We start from the raw sequence: 19,735 nt of genomic DNA, 5'->3' as shown, positions 1-19,735 counted from the left end.
AAGAAAAAATAAATAAACATAATTGATATTGCCACCTATAAAAATGTAAAATTATTTAAAACATACAATGAAAGACAAAAACAAACAAAACACAAATAAAAATGCCAGATCTGCAGTTTCTCCAGATACCGCAGTCCCCCCTTCTCCCCAAAATGCTATAAAAAAGAGATCAGTATATCATATATACCCAATAAAAATTACAGCTCAGATCTCAAATAACAAGACTTCACCCAGCTCCATTAAAAGAAAAAGAAAAAAGTTATGGGTCTCAGAAGATGACGACGCAAAATTATTTTTTCTTTACAAATTTCAGAATTATTTTTTCACTACTAAGATATAAAAAAAAAAAACATAAAAGTTTGGTATTACCATAATATAAATGATCCGGAGAATCATGTTACCCGGTCATTTTTGCTGTAAAATGAACTCAATATAATTTCACTTTTGTGAAAACAAAACAACAAAAATACAAAAAAAAAAACCTACCTCCATTGGGATCAGAACTCTCAAAGTTTAATATTTTTCCATTGGGATCAGAAGTGATGAACTCACAGGCATCAGTTACCCGACGCTGCAGCCAATCAGTGGCCTTTGCATACAGTCACATGACTGATTGGTTGCTGGTTTTTGAGAGCGGAGTTCCTCTTAAAAATGTAAATCCTCCCAACAGAAGCTCATCAGTGAGGAGGGGACAAATCACGTGCAGGAGATAAGGGGTTAATGTAATATAAAGGATGCAGCCTCCACTCCTGGCAGTAACCTGATCCATCAATTGCAAGGTACCAGGCGTCTCTGACCTCTCCGCTTGTCTCAATCCATACTTTCCATTAGTCTCATTTTTGGAGACTTTCCGTCTCCTGCAGGAGGGGGGGCACTTTTTTTTTTTTTTTTTCAAAGTTCATGCTGTACAGCTGCACAAATGTACAGTACATGGGCGGACATATCATTGGTGAAAGCACAGGGGCCCAAGAGGTCAGGGGGCCACTACCCACCTCCAAAGCAGGAATTGTGCAAGGTGACGACCATTGGACCCTTTTATTGTTCTTGCACAGGGGCCTCATCTGTCTGTGGCCATCAGTGGTGCAGTATAAGTATTTACCGTCTGTATACGCTATGCCGTTATATCTGTTTCTATCATTTATAAATTACATTATGTATGCTCATAGTTACATTATATATGCTTAGAAACTTTTATGAGCTCCACATGCAGAAATTCCTGCACTTCCAGCCTCGGCAGCAATCATTGAGGTTATTAATGGTCGTCTGAGGAATGTTCTCCACGCTGAATGCACTTAGGCAAATCATCAAGATCCTCTGCTGTCAGCTCCTGAATAATCACCTACCAATGACGTCCCAGATGCGCTCAATGGGCGACAAGTGGCCACACCACTGGTGGCACTTCCAAATGAATGGAACGATGAGCTGTTAGTGCACCAACATTATGCCACCACACGCCATCATCCTGGGACTAGGACTGGTGTGAAGTTTTCTCATCAAGTCTTGTTCATGGTGTTGTCCACATGGTCTCCAGACCAATCTTCGGCTATCATTGCATCCAAGACGAAAGTGGGACTCATCGCAGTAAAGGACAGACCGCCATTCCAGCCTCCATGTGGAGGCTACGTGGGCAACACCATGAGAAAACGTCACATCGGTCCAACTCCTGGGATTATGATGTGTAGTGGCATAATGTACGGTAGCCGGACCCCTCTATTCTTCATTCCAGTTACACTAACAGCTCACTGTCACGATTCTGTTGGCAGATTACTCGGGGCCAGGGGCTCCTTCCCTGTCCCTTACGCTAGGGGCGCCCTAGCTATCCCAGCTCCCCAGATGACATCTGATGGTGAAGATGCTGGGGTTACATACCTTGCTGAGCTCCTGAATCAGCCCTATATCTGCCCCCCTCCCAAGGCTGTAAGTGGTGGTATGTCTGCATGTGGTGCATACTCCTTCCTGAATAAATTATGATGTTTTGAACATTTTGCTTCCATTTTTTCAGCATTTGCAGATCAGTAACGTCCCCATCCTGTAATATCAATCATTCCGTGACTTCTTCTTGGTATTGCAATTTTAATGTTGAGGAGTGTTGGAATGTAATAAAATACAATATAATAGTACATAAAGATGTGAAATCTCTTCTCAGAAGTGCAGTAACAGAGCAGATGACTGTAAGGGTCATTTACTAGGAGTTTCCAACTTTGGGAGATTAGAAATGTTAGCATGGCTTTCCTTGGTACACTCCGCTTTCTTCCCTCGTTCCAAAATATATATTGATATGTAACTGGCTTGTGTTTGAGATGAAGTTAGAGCTCGAGTCAGGAAAGGAAGGAGGACTGATGTGAAATAAGAATATAATGAAATAAATATCAGTGTGAGCTGAGGCTGCACATTGATTCCCAGGGAGGATAATGTGTCTGAGATCTTTCGCCATTGTCAATTATTTCCATAGCTCAGAAACTCTTTACACAGGACTGCAACGGAAGTGGCATTGATTTCCCAGTATCTCACCATCACGATGAATGCTGGCAAAAAAAATCACACTGCCCTGTGTCAGAAATCTCTAACCAGTGACAATTGGGTTCGGCCACATTACCAGACCCTAATGATACCTGTCAATATGTAACAGAGGGGAAACAAGTCCAAGAGATCTCCTTTCTTAGAGACATATATTATATTAATGACATTTTAATATCTTTTCTCCATAGATGCAGCATTTATACATATACATTTACTATTTCCTATCTAAGATATTTGTGGCACATGCTCAGGCTTGGACTGGCCCACAGGAGAGCAGGGGAATCCTCCGGTGGGCCACCACCCTCTTATATGAGCAGTACTTGGCACAATATACGTGAATCACTATGTACAGACAAAGGCAGCATCTTATTAATTTAACAATCTACCCAGTTCTCACATGCTGTACATGACTAAAATTCCAAATGAGAGGAAGAACATAGTCTTCTGCCCCCCTCCCCATGCCGCCACGTGATGCAGCTGGTGAATGCACATCTCAAAACAGTATTGTACATACATTGCTGGTATGGTACAAACAGTGCTGGCATAATACTGATGAAGAGGAATGGCTCACTCAAAATGTGTGGATGGCAAGTTATAAGCATTTGGACAGTTCCTGGACATATGCAACTGGTCTGTGCACCTAAAGCAGCTTTAAAGGGAACATGTCACCAGCTTTTTCATGTATGAACCAATAACACCACCTTCCTCAGCGCCTGTGCTGCATTCCAGAAAGTGTTATATTATGTTCTGACTCCCCTGTATATCTCCAAAAACTCTTTTGAAGTGCTCCAGTGAGGTATGCAAATTCGGACGGTCTGGTCCGATGGGCATCATTGCAGCAGGGCCTGTCCCTCCTCTCCCCTTCTAAACGATGTCCATATTGTTTTGTTCTCTGCCGCCGGAAATTGCAGAAGAACAAAACAATATGTACAAAATGATTCCGGTAAGCAGGAGCCGGGAACAAAACAATATGGGCGAAATGATTCTGGTAAGCAGGATCCGGGAACAAAACAATATGGGCAAAATGATTCTGGTAAGCAGGATCCGGGAACAAAACAATATGGATGAAATGATTCTGGTATGCAGGAGCCGGGAACCAAACAGTATGGGCAAAATGGTTCCGGTAAGCAGGAGCCGAAGAACTAAACAATAAGGGCAAAATGGTTCTGGTAAGCAGGAGCCGGGAACAAAACAATATGGGCGAAATGATTCTGGTAAGCAGGAGAAGGGAACAAAACAATATGGGCGAAATGATTCTGGTAAGCAGGAGCCGGGAACAAAACAATATGGGCGAAATGATTCTGGTAAGCAGGAGCCGGGAACAAAACAATATGGGCGAAATGATTCTGGTAAGCAGGAGCCGGGAACAAAACAATATGGCCGAAATGATTCTGGTAAGCAGGAGCCGGGAACAAAACAATATGGGCGAAATGATTCTGGTAAGCAGGAGCCGGGAACAAAACAATATGGGCGAAATGATTCTGGTAAGCAGGAGCCGGGAACAAAACAATATGGGCGAAATGATTCTGGTAAGCAGAAGCCGGGAACAAAACAATATGGGCAAAATGGTTCCAGTAAGCAGGAGCTGGGAAGACTTATGCCATCACATGTGGTGTTAGGTTTTAGGTTCTGCATGCAGTAGGGCAGAGCAAAGTGCGCCTACCAGAGCCGGCGATGTCCCTGCACAGGTGCGAGATTTCGTTCGGCAGGACGTGTCATCTACATGAATCACAGTGGGAGGACGCCATTTACCAGTATAGAATGGAAAGGCGCCGCTGCAATGACGCCCACCAGGCTGAACTGTCCGAATTTCCATACCTTGCTGGAGCACTTCAAAAGGTTTCTATGGGGATACAGAGGGAAGTCAGGACATAATATACAACTTTCTGGAATGCAGCACAGGCGCTGAGGAAGGTGGTGGGATTGGTTCATACAGGAAAACACTGGTGACAGGTTCCCTTTAATTTGCTATTTTGGGTGACGGAAGTAAGACCGTGCTTTTCTGCAGATTTTATTACAAAAGATAAGTGCGCTTTAATAAAAAAAAAGCGTTGCATGGAAACGTAGCAGTGACGGAAGAAGCTGCAGGAGGGGCGGGAGACGTTCAGAAGCATCTTCCTCTGCTACTGAGGAACAGATGTGACGGCGAAACTGTAGGGGTTGAACCTAGGTCAGCATTTAATATGCTTCACTTACCAGATTGCTTGGTCCATCACATTCAATTTTGTATTCCTCTGCCAGGAAACATTGCCCCATAACTTCATGAATGAAGAAGTGCAGCAAATAATAGCATCTACAGAATAAACACTGAGGGGGTCACTGCCAACCTGCTGGTAACATAGGGAAGCAGGACTCCATCAGAGATGAGCTGGGAGGAGGGTTGGTGAATGGATGTGGAAAGTAATGGATTCTTAAAAAGGCTTTTCCCATAATCATAAGGGCGTAAAAGTGCAAAGTGCTTGTAAAAACAAGAAACGTTGCAATTTGCCACTTATTAAAAATTGCCTTTGTTCTTAAGAATAGATGGATTTTTAATTTTATAATGCTGGGCATGCATTCAGGACACCAAGAAATGGGCAACGTTGAGGACTATAGATGCAGTGGTCAGCCAAGGAAACTTTGTGCAGCAGATGAAAGTCACATCATGCTTACTGCCCATAGGACTTGGACGATGTCCAGCAGTGCCATCAACTCAGTACTGGCAGCAACCACTGGTACCCAGCTACACCCATCTACTGCAGAAGTTTGGCCAAAAGTGTCTTCATGGCTAAAAACCAACATTTAAACAAGGCCAAGTGACTCAACTATGCACAAAAACTGGGGTGCAGAAAAAATGGCAGCAGGCGCTCTGGACTAAGGAGTTAAAATGTGAAATATTTGGCTGTAAGAGGAGGCAGTTTGTTAACCGAAAGTCTGGAGAGCGGCACAATAATGAGGGTCTGCGAGAACAGTGAAGCATGGTGGAAGCCCCTGCAAGTTTGAGGCTGAATTTCAGCAAATGGAGTTGGGGATTTGGTCAGGATTAAAGGTGTCAGAGAAACGTCTGATTGGCTCCAAATTTATTCTGCAGCAGGACAACAACCTCAAACATCCAGTCAATGTCATTAAGTACGAAGAGTCCTGGAAGTGATGATCCATGCCAACAGAGTCCTGATCTCACATCATCCAGTCTGTCTGGGATCACATGAAGAGACAGAAGGATCCATACAAGCCTCATACACAGAAGATCTGCGGTCAGTTCTCCAAGATGTTTGGAACAACCTCCAGCCGGGTTCCTTCTAAACTGTTTGCAAATACCTAGAACGAATTATTTGATGCTGTTTTGAAAGTAAAGGGCGATCACCAAATATTGATGATTTATATTTCTCTTTTGTTCATTCACTTTTCATTTTGCTAATTGATTTTTTATGCATTCTTCTCAGCATTTTTCCTCATCTGCCTAAAACTTTTGTACAGTATTCCATTTTGTGTATCAAGATATCTGCTTGTAGTAATTGAATAGATACAGATTTTGAGAATTGAAATATACCTGTAATATACTACATACCTATGTGATTATCACATGCCCAGGGCACATTTATATGAAGCTCCTATTCAATGATTACTAATATAGATCTTGAAAACTGTAGATATATCAGTGGTGCACACCTGCATGGCCCAAAAGATATCAGGAAAGGAGGGTTTAAAGAGGATCGGTCAGTGTTCCTGACATGTCAGTTTTAGTAAATACTCTTTTCTTAGAACTCTATACTTGGCTATTGTAGGGCAATGGCTGGCATCCCTGCATGGTGTCCGCGTCTCCCTCCATGCAGGGACGCCGGCTTACTCACAGCCCCGACCCTGCGGTGTGGTCACCCGGCGTGCTCCCTGCTTCCTACCTGTTCAGAGTCCTGGCAGCACGCCTAGGTTGAACACGTTCTCCCCTGCTCTTAAAGGGGCAGCGTGTGCATATAGTAAATGCCCTTAGCTTGTAGCTGAGAGGCATTTAGTATAATGGTGCACCTGCAAGATGGCTCCCAGCCGATTGCTGGGAGTCATCCTGTAAAAAGGACTCCCTCCCCCTTAGGGAATCGACAAGTAATGAGTTTAGCCATTAGGTAGTGTGGTGTTCTACCAGTGCAGTTGTGAGGTCCCCTGGTCCCGGTGAGGCCCATGTCCTGAACCCGATTTCCCGATCCCGATGCGGCCAATGTTCTCAACCCAAATCCCTGGCCCCAGTACGGCCAGGTCCTGAACCCGAATCCCTGATCTCAATGCGGCCAAGTCCCGAACCCACATCCTTGGTCCCGGTGTGGCCAGTGTCCTGAACCCGAATCCCTGGTCCCAATGTGGTCATTGTACTGAACACGAATCCCTAGTCTTGATGTGGCCAGTGCCCAAACATTGTCCTCTGGTCCTGGTGCAGCCAGTCCTGTCCCCAAAGTCCCCTTGTCCTCTTGCGGCCAGTGCCTGAACATTGTCCCCTAGTCCTGGTGCGGTCAGTCCTGTCCCCGAAGTCCCCTGGTCCCGCTGCGGCCAGTGCTTAAACATTGTCCCCCGGTCTGCGTGCAGCCAGTCTCTGATCCAATATCCTAGACCGGCGTGTCTGAATGTAGCCCTAATCAGTGTCAGCTAACCTGACGCCTGGGGTCAGCAGATGCATTCCCGGGTTCTGCCCTGGAGTGGTACCTGGCGGCTACCTGCAGCCCCACCTGTCTCCACCATCAGGAGCTCCAATGAACACTTGGCAGCCGCTTAGCTAGGCCCCTACCTAGGCAGGCCCGGCCCTGTGGCACAGCGGGTCCACAAATCCATGTGCGCCTCCATTGGGCATAACAGCTGTTCTCCTTTTATTTCTCCTAGCAATTTAGAAACTAATTGAAAACTATGTATTCACATCTAGAGTTGTTCCCCTGCACACTGTGACGTTGTCCTATCGCTGCTGCCATACAAGACTGTGCGCGGACCCTTCCCCCTGATAAGAGGAATGATGTTACCCAGCTGTCACTTTATTCGTGTATTTCTAGGAGGAATAACAGAGGAACGACACACTGCATGGTTCTAAGAAAAGAAACTCCAGAATTGTGATTTTGTGAGAAATAGAAGCATTTACTATATAAAACTTGAGGAGAGATGATCACTTGTCTTTAAGCTTTTGGATTCACTGACAGCAAGATCTTAAAAAGAGCAATGAGTTGAAACAAAGTATATAATTAGATTGCATCACTTTTCATTATACATTACATTAAATTAAAGAAGTTGTCCACTACTTTAACATTAATGCCCCATCAGTAAGATGGGGTATCGATGTCTGATCGGCCGGGGTCCCGCACCCGGGACCCCCGCCGATCAGCTGCTATTGGTGCCGGCAGCTGGAAGTACTTACTTGCAACGCTTGGCCGTCTAGCTGTAGTGGCCGCCGCAGGGTACTGCACATGCGCCTCCTATTGAATTGAATGGGAGGTGGATGTGCAGTACCCCTCGGCGGCCACTACAGCTAGACGGCCAAGCGTTGCAAGTAAGTACTTCCAGCTGCCGGCACCAATAGCAGCTGATCGGCGGGGGTGTCGGGTGCGGCTGGGGAATCAATGTAAAAGTAGTGGACAACTTATTTAAGGGTTATTCCCAAAATAATGGGACTCCAGCGATCCTGTGAACAGGACTCTGCGCCGAGCCCATCTTGCTTGGAGTGGAGGTGGCCATGCTCAGTCGCCGCTCCATTCATTGTCTATTGGACTGTTGGAAAGGTCAAGTTCGGCTCCCTTGAAGATAGATCTTTGCAAATCCCAGTTTTTGGCTTCCAACGCCAAGTTCTTGGGGTTCCAGTGGTCGGACCCCCAGGCGATCAATAAGTTATCCCCTTTCGAATGGATAGGGTATAAAATCATATTTCAGGAATAACCCCTTAAAGGGGTTGTCCGGGACTTTAGTACTGATGTCCTATTATTAGGATAGGTCATCAATGTCTTATCAGTGGGGGTGTGAGACCTGGCACCTCCACCCATCAGCTGTTTCCAGTGTCTGCACAGCACAGCTCTGTCAACGGGATAGTGGCTGCGGCCGGGCACTGCACATCCGCCCCCATTCAATCAATAAGTGATAGATGTGCAGTACCCGGCAGTGGCCATTATTCCGCCGACACCAGGAACAGCTGATTAGCGGAGGTGCCGGGTGTCGCACCCCCACGATCAAACATTGTTGAACTATCCTTTAGGATAGGCCATCAATGTTAAAGTCCCAGACAACCCCTTTAACTTACGGTGCGGGGACTGACTTGTAGACTTGTTCCAGTTGATACATTATGAAGGCTCACTGTATGATACAATGTAATATAAGGCTACAGCAGACATGAATCTGCTCCATCACTGGTGATATCGATGTATTAATGGACTTTCTCACCTGCTGGGAACCAGACTTACAAATTTACGCTGCCAATTCTTTAGTCGAAAATCCCAAACTTAACGTTTCTTTTGCCTAGCTTATAATACTACACACATTGAAGCCCTGGCACAAGGCCACCATCACATACCGTCTGGGGAGGAGTGCCCACCCTCATCTCCACGTAATATCCTTGTCCAGACTTCCCTCTCAGGTTGTCTTTCATGTCCATGAAGTTGGCCTCTTGCCCGGTCTCTTCTTCCGCTGACCTCTTGACTCTGTTGGACTGGACCGCACCAAGCCATGGATAATTCTTCAGGGGAACTCTAATGGCCATTTGCTCGGCAGTGACTGGCAGGCAACAGGGTAGTAGCACCAGCAAGAGGCTGCTTGTACTCGCAAAAGCCAAGATCTCCATATTTCTAACCTGCAGTCGTTCCTCCCTCTGTGCTAAGAAAACCCAAAGCAGGTTGTCTTCTTCCTCAAAGCTTCCAGTGCTCCATGTCAGCTAAGAGTGTCTTCATCATACAGATCCTGAATCACTCTCTCCTCCCTCCTCCTGAGGATGAAGGATGCTCTGGTCTAGAGGTCTGCAGGGAGGAGGACCAGGCTGAGCACATTCATGCACCAGGCCCTGGAGTTGCCTTGTGCCCCCTCCCTCACCATGGCTGGGGATTTACTACATTCCACGGTCTCCCCCTCCTGCTGGTGCCAGGCTGAATAGTCAGTGCCCCCTCCTCGTCTGCACTGTGTGCTGTGGAGGAGGATAGACCCAATGATGCTGGAAGAGGAGGAGGAGAAGGAAGAGGGAAGGAGGGGGCTTCCTGGGGATCCATGGGAAATGTAGTTCCTGATGAGGAAAGATTGAAACATTGTTCTGATGAGACCTAGAACTTCTCACATTGTAACAAGGGACACAGATACAAAGTCACAAATGTCATCCATGGAACATCATCACGATGAACATTGCGTCCACGAAGAAATCTACAGCTAAAATGTCAATATTATTATTTATGTATTTATCAATATAGAAACATTGTATCCCAGAGCTCAGTGTACAGATCGCACCCACAAAACAGATAGATAGATAATAGATAGATAATAGATAGATGATAGATGGATAATAAATAATAGATAGATAGATAGATAGATGATAGATAAAAGATAGATGATAGATGGATAATAAATAATAGATAGATAGATGATAGATAATAGATAGATAATAGATAATAGATAGATAATAGATAGAAAGATAGATAATAGATAGATAATAGATAGATGATAGATGGATAATAAATAATAGATAGATAATAGATAGATAGATAATAGATGGATCATAAATAATAGATAGATGATAGATAATAGATAGATAGATAATAGATAGATAATAGATAGATAGATAATAGATAGATAATAGATAGATGATAGATGGATAATAAATAATAGATAGATGATAGATAATAGATAGATGGATAATAAATAATAGATAGATAATAGATAGATAGATAGATGATAGATTATAGATAGATAGATAATAGATAGATAATAGATAGATAATAGATAGATAGATAATAGATAGATAGATAATAGATATATAGATAATAGATAGATGATAGATAATAGATAGATAATAGATAGATAACAGATAGATAATAGATGATAGATAGATAATAGATAGATAATAGATAGATAGATAATATATAGATGATAGATAGATGATAGATAATAGATAGATAGATAATAGATAATAGATAGATAGATAATAGATAGATAACAGATAGATAATAGATGATAGATAGATAATAGATAGATAATAGATAGATAGATGATAGATAATAGATAGATGATAGATAGATAGATAATAGATAGATGGATAGATGATAGATAATAGATAGATAGATAATAGGTGATAGATAATAGATAGATAATAGATAGATAATAGATATATAGAAAGATAGATAGATAATAGATAGATAACAGATAGATGATAGATAGATAATAGATAGATTATAGATAGATAGATAATAGATAGATGATAGATAATAGATAGATAATAGATGATAGAAAGATAATAGATAGCTAATAGATGATAGATAGATAATCGATATATAGATAATAGACAGATAGATAATAGATAGATATATAATAGATAGATGATAGATAATAGATAGATGATAGATAGATAATAGATAGGATAAAAGATAGATAGATAATAGATATATAGATAATAGATAGATAATAGTTAGATAGATAATAGATAGATAGATAATAGATAGATAGATGATAGATAGATGATAGATAGATAATAGATAGATGATAGATAGATGATAGATAATAGATAGATAGATGGATAATAGATGATAGATAGATAGATAGATAGATACTGTAGATAGATAAATAGATAATAGATAGATGATAGATAATAGATAGATGATAGATAGATAGATAATAGATAGATAGATGATAGATAGATGATAGATACATGATAGATAATAGATAGATGATAGATAGATGATAGATAATAGATAGATAGATAGATGGATAATAGATGATAGATAGATAGATACTGTAGATAGATAAATAGATAGATGATAGATAGATGGATAATAGATAGATAAAAAAGGTGAATAGAAGTTGCACTGAGCTACAGAGAGGGCGCAAATACCAAATATCAGCACAGGTAACAGCAACACTGCACTGCAACCAGGAGAAGGTGGGGTATTGTATTCACCCATGTCAAACACGTTTCAGCTCCTTCATGGAGCCTTTAGAAAGAAAGATGGATAGAAACACAGATCGATCGATAGATAGATAGATAGACAGCAAAAGAAAAAATTGAGCCAGCAATAAATACATGAATTTGTGTGCAAGCATCTCAGTCCACTGGCAATTCGATCAAAAATAGAAAAATAATAATAAAAAAAAGCAGCACTACTACAGGACAGGTAGACAAGCAAGCAAAAAAAAGTGAGCAGCTGTGAATAGCAAATTCCATGCAAAAAACTGTTGACAAAGACTCACTTGCTCCTTGCCACCTGTTCACGTGAGCTAATAAATGCAACGGGTTTTTGTATAGGATTTGCTTTTGTGTGCTGCCCACTTTTTTTGCTTGTTTACGTACAATAGGTTGATAAAATAGATAGATAGATAATATATAGATAATAGATAGATAGATAATATATAGATATATAGATAATATATAGATATATAGATAATAGATAGATAGAAAATAGATGATAGATAATAGTTAATAGATAGATGGGTAGTAGATATACTGTATAGATAGATGATAGATAATAAATAATAGTTAATAGATGGATAATAGATAAATAATACTATAAGACTATAGATAATAGATGGATAGGAAATAGATAATATATAGATCAATAATAGTTATATATATATATATAGATAATTGATAGATAATAGATATATAGAGATAATAGATGGATACATAGATAGTTAATAAATTATATATATAGATAGATATGGAATAGATAATAGATCATAGATAGACATAGATAATAGATATATGGATTTGAAAAAGATAGATAAGATAGATAATAGATAGATGATATATAATATATAGATAATAGATAGATAATAGATAGATAAATAGATAGATAATAGATAGATGATAGATAATAGATAGATAATAGATAGATAGATAATAGATAGATAAATAGATAATAGATAGATAGATGATATATAGATAATAGATAGATAAATAGATAATAGATAGATGATAGATAGATAATAGATAGATGATATATAATATATAGATAATAGATAGATGATAGATAGATAATAGATAGATGATATATAGAGAGATAGATAATAGATGAATTTGAGAAAATAGATAGATAGATGAAGGATAAATAGATATTATATAGATAATTTTTATTTCTATAGCGTCAACATATTCGGCAGCACTTTACATTACAGAGGGGACTTGTACAGACAATAAAGACATTTCAGAATAATGATAATGACATAAATCATTAGGAGCCAAGAGCAGAGAGGGACTGCAGCCCACAAACTACAATCTATGAGGAAATAGACAAACTGATAAGAAAGGCTTGTATTGTGCGGTTCGACCATCAATAAACTACATGGGGGGATTCACATAATGCTGCACAGAGGGCTATTAAGTGCATGTAGCGTGTGTGAACAGATGCTACAGGGGTCCTGGTTTTGAAGAAAGTTTTCTATGGGCAAAATAGGGATAGTTAGATAAGTGAGGTGAGACGATGGACCTGCCTAAAGAAATGCAGTTTCAGGCCAGGCTTAAAGCTGTGGGTATTGGAATGAATCAAATTGTCCTGGGTAGAGCATTCCAGAGAAATGGGGCAGCACAAGAGAAGTCTTGGAGACATGGAGTCATGGAGGCTGTGCGTCCTGCAATAAAACCGAGAAGGATTTCTCTGTTTCTCCTCGGCTCTCAGCCTTTTTAGCGCAGCCTTGTCGCATATCAGACATGAGATAAATCATTTCTGGGATTTATCGCGGCCGCCAGGGTTGCGCTTTATATTTTGGGATCTGATGGCCGGTGGCTCCGGAGGTTTGTTCCCGCATTGTCGCTTTCTTTTTCCTAGATAGATTGATATGGGATAGATAGATGAGTAGGCAGACTGACAGATTTGGTCTGAACCAGGGCTCACCAGGGCTCAGAGCACATCAGCACTCTCCATTCTCCCTGTTCCCCACTCTGAACACCATTTACAGGGGACCTCCGCACACCTCACTCGCTCTGACGCTCGCACTGCACGACACTGACCTACAACGACCTAAAGACTACATTTACCGGCAGCCCTCGGACGTCCGTGACGTCATGACCCTGCTTTTTCATGACTGACTGTAAGCTGATCCAATCAGAACGCGAATTTTATCCCGTTATCCAATCATTAATCGAAGTGGGCGGATTCTCTTCGTTGCCAGGCAGGAAGAGCCCGGAAGTGGTTGCTATTGCCTTTTGCAGGGCAACGCAGGGAGCGTCCTTGGAAGCGGAGCCGTTAGTGCATGTGTGCACGTCGGGGCCCGAGGTGAGTGCGGAGCGGCGGGGGAGGAGGCGGCCATGGCCGGGATTATTAGGGGAGGCCTGGCTGTGTGGAAAGGACTGTGTACCGGGAGGCAGAGCTCGGCACCTCTCACTACACCACATACCGGCGCTCACCGAGCCATACCTGAGGGAAGACTACAACTTCCAGCATGCCCGGACAGTGACAGGTAGCCCGGGCATGCTGGGAGTTGTAGTTTTCTGCTGTTTTCTCTCCCAGAAGAGTCCACGACTATCCGGGATTCTGACGAAACCGTCCTGTAATCCGCCGTTATGGAGGAAATTATCCGGATAGAAAGCTGCAGAAAAAAATCAGCAGCAGCATTAACGCTGGGTGTGAACACGCCTCAGTCTAGGATCAGACGGTGCTGATTTCCAGCCTTTCTGCAGCAGATTCTTTTGCTGGTGACATGTGGATTCTGCTGCTGATTTTCTTCCAGATTTGGTGCTGATTTTCCTCCTTTTCCTTGTAAAGGCCAACAGAGAAGTGACGCTCTGCCTAATTATAAAAACCGACAAGAGACGATTAATATTTGGTCCCTGCACCAAAACGTTATCCCCTCCCCCACCCCGCAGCATCGTAAAATCTGCAGTGTGTGAACCCGGCCTGGATGTGACATGTGGCGTCGCTGCTACATCACAGCGCAGTGTGAGTGGATGCGGTCGGAAGGAGGCTGCGGCTGCTACTCTTCACAAGGAATCAAAGACTCTTGTCGCGGTCATAGTACCCTGGGGGCGACCCCGGCCCGGTGTATGGCGCAGCGGAGATGTAGCCTCGGCCTAGTTACTTTTGGATCCCAGTGCTGCCCTCCGCTCTTGTTGTTCTTGTCTGCTCAATTCAGTGATTGGCTGCAGCGGTCACTTGTGGTATTCACCACTTCATCTCCACAGAGAGCAGTATAGCATGGGAACCGCAGGGAGATTATATAGGAGATTAACGACTTTGTCATTCTTTTATTACATTTTACCTCCCTTCCAAAAACATAATTGCGCCCTTTCTCCCCTGGGAAAAATTCAGTAAGTTCCGTCACCGCCCGGATGGCGTCCTGCTGCGGGTCGGGCCTGTGCAATATGGTCTCCCCTTTTTCTGCTATTCATAGACTTCTATGAGCCTAGAAGTCAAGCAGACGCGTTTCGCAGCCCAGGTTCTGTCATTTGGACAATGGCGGTGACTTCACCATAGAGAAAACGTTGCAATCTTTTTTTAATGTATTATGCTGTTATAAAGTGTATGTCAGCTTGCTCGTTTCTGTCCAGTTGGAGACAATGATTTTTGTTCTTCCTCCTCTTTTTCCTCTTCCTCCTCTTCTTCCTCTTCCTCCTCTTTTTCCTCTTCCTCCTCTTTTTCCGCTTCCTCCTCTTTTTCCTCTTCCTCCTCTTCATGCTCTTCCTCTTCTTCCTCTTCATGCTCTTCCTCTTCTTGCTCTTCCTCTTCCTCCTCTTCTTCCTCTTCCTGCTCTTCTTCCTCTTCCTGCTCTTCTTCCTCTTCCTCCTCTTCTTCCTCTTCCTCCTCTTCTTGCTCTTCCCCCTCGTCTTGCTCTTCCTCCTCGTCTTGCTCTTCCTCCTCGTCTTGCTCTTCCTCCTCGTCTTGCTCTTCCTCCTCGTCTTGCTCTTCCTCCTCTTCTTGCTCTTCCTCCTCGTCTTGCTCTTCCTCCTCTTCTTGCTCTTCCCCCTCGTCTTGCTCTTCCCCCTCGTCTTGCTCTTCCTCCTCGTCTTGCTCTTCCTCCTCTTCTTGCTCTTCCTCCTCTTCTTGCTCTTCCTCCTCTTCTTGCTCTTCCTCCTCTTCTTGCTCTTTCTTCTCTTCTTGCTCTTCCTGCTCTTCTTGCTCTTCCTGCTCTTCTTACTCTTCCTCCTCTTCTTGCTCTTCCTCCTCTTCTTGCTCTTCCTCCTCTTCTTGCTCTTCCTCCTCTTCTTGCTCTTCCTCCTCTTCTTGCTCTTCCTCCTCTTCTTGCTCTTCCTCCTCTTCTTGCTCTTCCTCCTCTTCTTGCTCTTCCTCCTCTTCTTGCTCTTCCTCCTCTTCTTGCTCTTCCTCCTCTTCTTGCTCTTCCTCCTCTTCTTGCTCTTCCTCCTCTTCTTGCTCTTCCTCCTCTTCTTGCTCTTCCTCCTCTTCTTGCTCTTCCTCCTCTTCTTGCTCTTCCTCCTCTTCTTGCTCTTCCTCCTCTTCTTGCTTTTCCTCCTCTTCTTGCTCTTCCTTCTCTTCTTGCTCTTCCTTCTCTTCTTGCTCTTCCTTCTCTTCTTGCTCTTCCTTCTCTTCTTGCTCTTCCTTCTCTTCTTGCTCTTCCTTCTCTTCTTGCTCTTCCTTCTCTTCTTGCTCTTCCTTCTTGCTCTTCTTGCTCTTCCTTCTTGCTCTTCCTCCTCCTTCTCTTCTTGCTCTTCCTCCTCCTTCTCTTCTTGCTCTTCCTCCTCCTTCTCTTCTTGCTCTTCCTCCTCCTTCTCTTCTTGCTCTTCCTCCTCCTCCTCTTCTTGTTCTTCCTCCTCCTCTTCTTGTTCTTCCTCCTTCTCCTCTTCTTGTTCTTCCTCCTCCTCCTCTTCTTGTTCTTCCTCCTCCTCCTCTTCTTGTTCTTCCTCCTCCTCCTCTTCTTGTTCTTCCTCCTCCTCCTCTTCTTGCTCTTCCTCCTCCTCCTCTTCTTGCTCTTCCTCCTCCTCCTCTTCTTGCTCTTCCTCCTCCTCCTCTTCTTGCTCTTCCTCCTCCTCCTCTTCTTGCTCTTCCTCCTCCTCCTCTTCTTGCTCTTCCTCCTCCTCCTCTTCTTGCTCTTCCTCTTCTTGCAGTTCTTCTTCCTCTTCCTCTTCTTGCTCTTCTTCCTCCTCTTCTTTCTCTACTTCTTCCTCTTGCTCTTCTACTTCTTCCTCTTGCTTTTCTTCCTCCTCTTCTTGCTCTTTTTCTTCCTCCTCTTCTTGTTCTTTTTCTTCCTTCTCTTCTTGCTCTTTTTCTTCCTCCTCTTCTTGCTCTTTTTCTTCCTCCTCTTCTTGCTCTTCTTCTTCCTCCTCTTCTTGCTCTTCTTCTTCTTGCTCTTCTTCTTCTTGCTCTTCTTCTTCTTCTTTTTCTTGCTCTTCTTCTTCCTCCTCTTCTTGCTCTTCTTCTTCCTCCTCTTCTTGCTCTTCTTCCTCCTCTTCTTGCTCTTCTTCCTCCTCTTCTTGCTCTTCTTCCTCCTCTTCTTGCTCTTATTCCTCCTCTTCTTGCTCTTCCCCCTCGTCTTGCTCTTCCCCCTCGTCTTGCTCTTCCCCCTCGTCTTGCTCTTCCCCCTCGTCTTGCTCTTCCCCCTCGTCTTGCTCTTCCCCCTCGTCTTGCTCTTCCCCCTCGTCTTGCTCTTCCCCCTCGTCTTGCTCTTCCCCCTCGTCTTGCTCTTGCCCCTCGTCTTGCTCTTGCCCCTCGTCTTGCTCTTGCCCCTCGTCTTGCTCTTGCCCCTCGTCTTGCTCTTGCCCCTCGTCTTGCTCTTGCCCCTCGTCTTGCTCTTGCCCCTCGTCTTGCTCTTGCCCCTCGTCTTGCTCTTGCCCCTCGTCTTGCTCTTGCCCCTCGTCTTGCTCTTGCCCCTCGTCTTGCTCTTGCCCCTCGTCTTGCTCTTGCCCCTCGTCTTGCTCTTGCCCCTCGTCTTGCTCTTGCCCCTCGTCTTGCTCTTGCCCCTCGTCTTGCTCTTGCCCCTCGTCTTGCTCTTGCCCCTCGTCTTGCTCTTGCCCCTCGTCTTGCTCTTGCCCCTCGTCTTGCTCTTGCCCCTCGTCTTGCTCTTGCCCCTCGTCTTGCTCTTGCCCCTCGTCTTGCTCTTGCCCCTCGTCTTGCTCTTGCCCCTCGTCTTGCTCTTGCCCCTCGTCTTGCTCTTGCCCCTCGTCTTGCTCTTGCCCCTCGTCTTGCTCTTGCCCCTCGTCTTGCTCTTGCCCCTCGTCTTGCTCTTGCCCCTCGTCTTGCTCTTGCCCCTCGTCTTGCTCTTGCCCCTCGTCTTGCTCTTGCCCCTCGTCTTGCTCTTGCCCCTCGTCTTGCTCTTGCCCCTCGTCTTGCTCTTGCCCCTCGTCTTGCTCTTGCCCCTCGTCTTGCTCTTGCCCCTCGTCTTGCTCTTGCCCCTCGTCTTGCTCTTGCCCCTCGTCTTGCTCTTGCCCCTCGTCTTGCTCTTGCCCCTCGTCTTGCTCTTCCTCCTCCTTCTCTTCTTGCTCTTCCTCCTCCTTCTCTTCTTGCTCTTCCTCCTCCTCCTCTTCTTGCTCTTCCTCCTCCTCCTCTTCTTGCTCTTCCTCCTCCTCCTCTTCTTGCTCTTCCTCCTCCTCCTCTTCTTGCTCTTCCTCCTCCTCCTCTTCTTGCTCTTCCTCCTCCTCCTCTTCTTGCTCTTCCTCCTCCTCCTCTTCTTGCTCTTCCTCCTCCTCCTCTTCTTGCTCTTCCTCCTCCTCCTCTTCTTGCTCTTCCTCCTCCTCCTCTTCTTGCTCTTCCTCCTCCTCCTCTTCTTGCTCTTCCTCTTCCTCTTCTTGCCGCTCTTCTCGCTGCTCTTCTTCCTCTTGCTCTTCTTCCTCCTCTTCTTTCTCTACTTCTTCCTCTTGCTCTTCTACTTCTTCCTCTTGCTCTTCTTCTTCCTCCTCTTCTTGCTCTTTTTCTTCCTCCTCTTCTTGCTCTTTTTCTTCCTCCTCTTCTTGCTCTTTTTCTTCCTCCTCTTCTTGCTCTTTTTCTTCCTCCTCTTCTTGCTCTTTTTCTTCCTCCTCTTCTTGCTCTTTTTCTTCCTCCTCTTCTTGCTCTTCTTCTTCCTCTTCCTGTTCTTGCTCTTCTTCTTCTTCCTGTTCTTGCTCTTCTTCTTCTTCCTGTTCTTGCTCTTCTTCTTCCTGTTCTTGCTCTTCTTCTTGCTCTTCCTCTTCTTGCTCTTCTTCATCTTCTTCTTTTTCCTCTTCTTGCTCTTCTTCTTCCTGTTGTTGCTCTTCTTCTTCCTGTTGTTGCTCTTCTTCTTCCTGTTGTTGCTCTTCCTCTTCCTCTTCCTTCCTCTTCTTCTTCCTTCCTCTTCTTCTTCCTTCCTCTTCTTCTTCTTCTTCCTTCTTCCCCTCCTCATCCTCTTTCTTGTTGTAAACTCTGACTATATGGCTGTACAATATCACGGTCGTGTCTGTGACCACATATAATAGGCCCCGGTGTAATTACACAGTGTCCTTCCCGAGAGACTGACAGATGTCTGAAGCTGCGCCAGTCCTTAATCCTTTGTCTTTCTGGCACTTGGGATTTGTTGACGTCTCATCAGTGGGATCATCTGCGATCAGTCAGTTGTAACCTCTCCTGCGGATTTTTAATAACTTGCTAATTTAGGACAACCCCTCTAAGTATAACCTAATTATGGTATAAAGAAAGGTCTCTGCTTATTTGCTGGGAAAATCCTAACTTATATTTATGGAAGGTTTTGCTGCTGATTGTGTTGCAGATTTCATGCCGGTTTCATCCTTTGCGTTGCATGACATTACATGCTGCAGATTTTTTAGCGCAGTGGTTTTCTGTGACGTGTAGATGGCGTTTTGTAGAAATCTCATCTGTTTAGCTTTTGCTGCTTTGCGCTGCGGAAAATCTGTTGCACATTTGCATCATACGAGCAAACCCATCGCTAAACACAAACATTGGATATTTTGTGCGGATTTTGTGAGTTTGGTGCAGATTTCACACTTTCTATAGCCGCTGCTAAAATCCACTCTGAATCCACACAAAAACATCGAAATCATGTGGTGTTGGAAAAGTACCGCAGATCAATTTACTCGCAAAAAATATCTGCAATGTGTACATGAAACTTGTAGAATTGTCATCTGCATAGCTGGTACAGTATAAAGGCTTGTTCACAAAATGTTTTTTCTGTG

General features: G+C 44.0%; 2 protein-coding genes across 7 annotated transcripts in view; one reads left to right on the top strand and one right to left on the bottom strand.

Annotated features, from left to right (window-relative positions):
- The window catches only part of BACE1 (beta-secretase 1), a 40,072-nt gene extending 30,380 nt beyond the window's left edge, over window positions 1-9,692 (bottom strand). For both annotated transcript variants that reach the window (XM_073657088.1, XM_073657089.1), the window contains exon 1: window positions 9,029-9,692. In XM_073657088.1, the coding sequence (XP_073513189.1) occupies window positions 9,029-9,295 (267 nt within the window). In that variant the 5' untranslated portion in view covers window positions 9,296-9,692. The remainder of the gene's footprint in view (window positions 1-9,028) is intronic.
- Window positions 9,693-13,802: 4,110 nt separating this feature from the next.
- The window catches only part of CEP164 (centrosomal protein 164), an 84,656-nt gene continuing 78,723 nt past the window's right edge, over window positions 13,803-19,735 (top strand). For 4 of the 5 annotated variants that reach the window (XM_073657070.1, XM_073657072.1, XM_073657074.1 and 1 more), the window contains exon 1: window positions 13,803-13,919. The gene's annotated coding sequence lies outside the window, so the exon portion shown is untranslated. The remainder of the gene's footprint in view (window positions 13,920-19,735) is intronic. The other variant, XM_073657073.1, reaches the window with a different exon arrangement.

The sequence above is a fragment of the Phyllobates terribilis genome, unplaced genomic scaffold, assembly GCF_046119375.1.
Source record: "Phyllobates terribilis strain yellow unplaced genomic scaffold, ASM4611937v1 Scaffold_12__6_contigs__length_324123572, whole genome shotgun sequence".
In the NCBI taxonomy this organism is placed as follows: domain Eukaryota; kingdom Metazoa; phylum Chordata; class Amphibia; order Anura; family Dendrobatidae; genus Phyllobates; species Phyllobates terribilis.
This window is presented reverse-complemented; position numbering and strand designations above follow the sequence as displayed.